Below are 2,970 nucleotides of genomic sequence, written 5' to 3'. Positions count from 1 at the left end.
GGAAAAATTGAAAAAAATGCTACATTAGCATTTATTTTGTCTTTTCTAGATTGAAAGTCATTCTGTTACTTTAGGAACATAAAATATGACTATGGACATTTTTACTTGGCATGAAATTATCACAACTAGCCTATTAAAAATATAGTGTATCCAAACAATTATTACAAACAGAATACCCACACCCACCCACATGCAAAAACAAACCTGAAACCTTTTTATTTTCTTCTGACAATAGCACCTCCTAAAGAAAGAAATGCATCTTGTTCTTGCATTGGAGAGTTCAGTTTGTAACCTAGGACTTGCTTGTCCTCAGTGCACAGAAATTAGATCAATCTGATGTCATATATATATATATTAGAAATGATTTGGAAAATATTTGAACACCTTGTCTTAAAATATTTTATTCATCATGTTAAAATAAAACGTTCCATAATCAATTTATTTTATTTTATTTTTTCAATTTTTCCAATTTTTCGGAAAATAACAAAAAAGGCTTCAGGAAAAAAACGGGAAAAAACTGGTTTTTTTTCCGAATTTTTCCGGGCCTTCACATCTCTACTCGTGGGCAATGCTCCCTCTAAGCTGTGGAGTCTGGTCAGCAAAAATTCTACTTTGTGAGCTCCTGGCATTAAAGCTGTGAGCGAGCGATTTGGCCGCTGCATAAAATCAGTTTGCTCTGGAGCCCTCCTTCCTGAGCTGAGACAGAAATGTGTGAGCCGGAGGCACACACACACACACATACACAAAACCTTTATTGGCACAGAAAGCACAAGACCTCATGGAAAATCAGCAAAATACTAAGATGCATCAGTCACTTACACTTGGCTATTCAAGCCTCGTCTTCTGATTGCATAATATAAAAATCCTGCAACAGTCTCCACTGTTTCGCAATTAGAATTAAACAGAAGAAAGTGAACGATTGAGTCATCAGAATGCCAGCTCTCACCCTCTGGAAGTGGAATAATAAAATGAGATCGAATCTCCCTATAGTGGGGGCAATGAAGTACGGTGTGTGCAGCCTCTTCATAGAACGCTGGAGTTGGAAGGGACCCTACAGGTCATCTAGTCCAACCCCCTGCACTCTGCAGGAGCACAGCCGAAAGATAGCCCTACAGCATACCCGGAAGATGGTCGTCCAGCCTCCGCTTGAAAACGTCCAGCGAAGGAGCATCCACCACCTCCCAAGGCAGACTGGTCCACTGACAGTTAGGAAGTTTCTCCTGATATTTAGCCAGTAACGACTCCCTTGTCATTCCCACCCATTAGATCTAGTCTTGCAATCCGGAGCAAGAGAGAATACTCCGTCTTCTACATGACAGCTCTTCCACTCGCTACATCTCTCTTACCCCTTCCCCCCTGCCCGTGAAGCGGCCGGCAGTCTGAAATGGGATTAAAATGTTCGCCATCTGTTTTAAAACGTGCGGTTCGATTTTGTTTTATTTAGTGTATGTTTGTATTGATATTGTACATCGCCCGGAGCCATGCAGTAGCAGGGATTGGCTAATTAAGAAATTTAAGAAAATATAATAATAATAACAACAGCAAAAAAACCAAAACAGCAACAAAACAGCAATAACAAATGCATGGGGTCGCCATAAGTTGGAAGGGACTTGACGGCACATAACAGATCCAAAGCTCTGTTGCCTCACTGTTCCCTGCCACAACGACCCCTTGCCCCTTTCCTCTCCTTACGGCCCTGGCCCACAAGTTCAGGGTGCAGCCTCCCCCCCGCAGCCCCCACTCACCTGTGAGCCCCCACCAAGTGGGGCAGCGGCTGGTCAGCTTCACGACCCCCGAGGCGAACATGAGGCGGAAGAGCAGCCAGCGCACCAGCCAGAAGGTCACCCCGTCGTGTGCCCGCCAGGCCGTTGAGCGCCACTTCAGCAGGTGGAGGGGCGCCACCAGAACGGCCAAGAAGCCCGTCTCCAGGAGAAGGCTGTCCCTGTTTTGGGTGTGGGAAGATGCGGGTCAAACCGGCGAGAGCCAGCTGCTCTGGGGAGGCATTATCTTGCAAAAAAGGGTAAAGGTAAAGGTTCCCTTGCTCGAAAGTCAGTCGAATCCGACTCTAGGGTTGCAGTGCTCATCTCCGTTTCAAAGCCGGAGAGCCAGCGCTGTCCGAAGATGTTTCCGTGGTCATGTGGCCGGCATGACTAAACACCGAGGCCCACGGAACGCTGTTACCTTCCCACTGAAGTGGTACCTATTTATCTACTTGCAATTTCTTGCTTTCGAACTGCTAGGCTGGCAGGAGCTGGAACTAGAGACAGGAACTCACTCCGTCATGCGGCACACTCGGGTCTCGAACTGCTGAACTACCGACCTTCCACAGCCTGCAGTTCAGCGTCTTAACCACTTGAGCCACCGCAGCACCTTCCAATTTGTTATATTCGATTCCAGTGGCAACTTAAGAGACCAACGAGATTTTCGGGGTACGGGTTTTCGAGAGTCAAAAGCTCGTGGCCCAAACGTTTCGTTGGTCTCGAAGGTGCCAGCAGACTCCAGTCTTGCTCTCCTACAGCAGACCAACTTGGCTACTCTCCGGAAACGACCACCGAATTTGTGTGTCATGCCCTACTCCCCCCAAATCCTGTTCCTAAACAAACCACACACTTTCCACATTTCGCTCCTAACGAACGGTGAGATAACCAAGAGGCGCATCTAAAGATATATCTCTTCAAGCAAGATCAGAACGCCAAACTTAACTCTGAATCCCAATTAAAAGAGAACAAATCGGATATTCTGGTAACCGCGTTAACTGTCAAAGACAAAAGGAAAACCTGATGCAATCAGACTGACCAGGTGAACTTATCTGAGCTCACAACTACAAGAAGAAGAGAAGAGACTGGATTTATACCCTGCCCTTCACTCGGGAGTCTCAGAGCGTCTTACAAACTCCTTTCCCTTCCCCTCCCCACAACAGACACCCAGTGAGGCCGGTGGGGCTGAGAGAGCTCTGACAGAAACCGCTCT

The 2,970-nt window shown here is 46.6% G+C and overlaps 1 protein-coding gene across 1 annotated transcript in view; it reads right to left on the bottom strand.

Annotated features, from left to right (window-relative positions):
- LMF2 (lipase maturation factor 2) overlaps positions 1-2,970 on the bottom strand; it is a gene marked incomplete at its 3' end in the record, with an annotated part of 47,349 nt that overhangs the window by 23,995 nt on the left and 20,384 nt on the right. The window contains exon 4 of the mRNA XM_015407859.1: positions 1,746-1,943. Coding sequence (XP_015263345.1) covers positions 1,746-1,943 — 198 coding nt within the window. The remainder of the gene's footprint in view (positions 1-1,745; positions 1,944-2,970) is intronic.

The sequence above is a fragment of the Gekko japonicus genome, unplaced genomic scaffold (genome assembly GCF_001447785.1).
Source record: "Gekko japonicus isolate JY-2015 unplaced genomic scaffold, Gekko_japonicus_V1.1 scaffold3528, whole genome shotgun sequence".
NCBI classification, from domain to species: Eukaryota; Metazoa; Chordata; class Lepidosauria; order Squamata; family Gekkonidae; genus Gekko; species Gekko japonicus.
The sequence above is the reverse complement of the archived record's forward strand: the minus strand, read 5'-3'. Positions and strand labels throughout refer to the sequence as shown.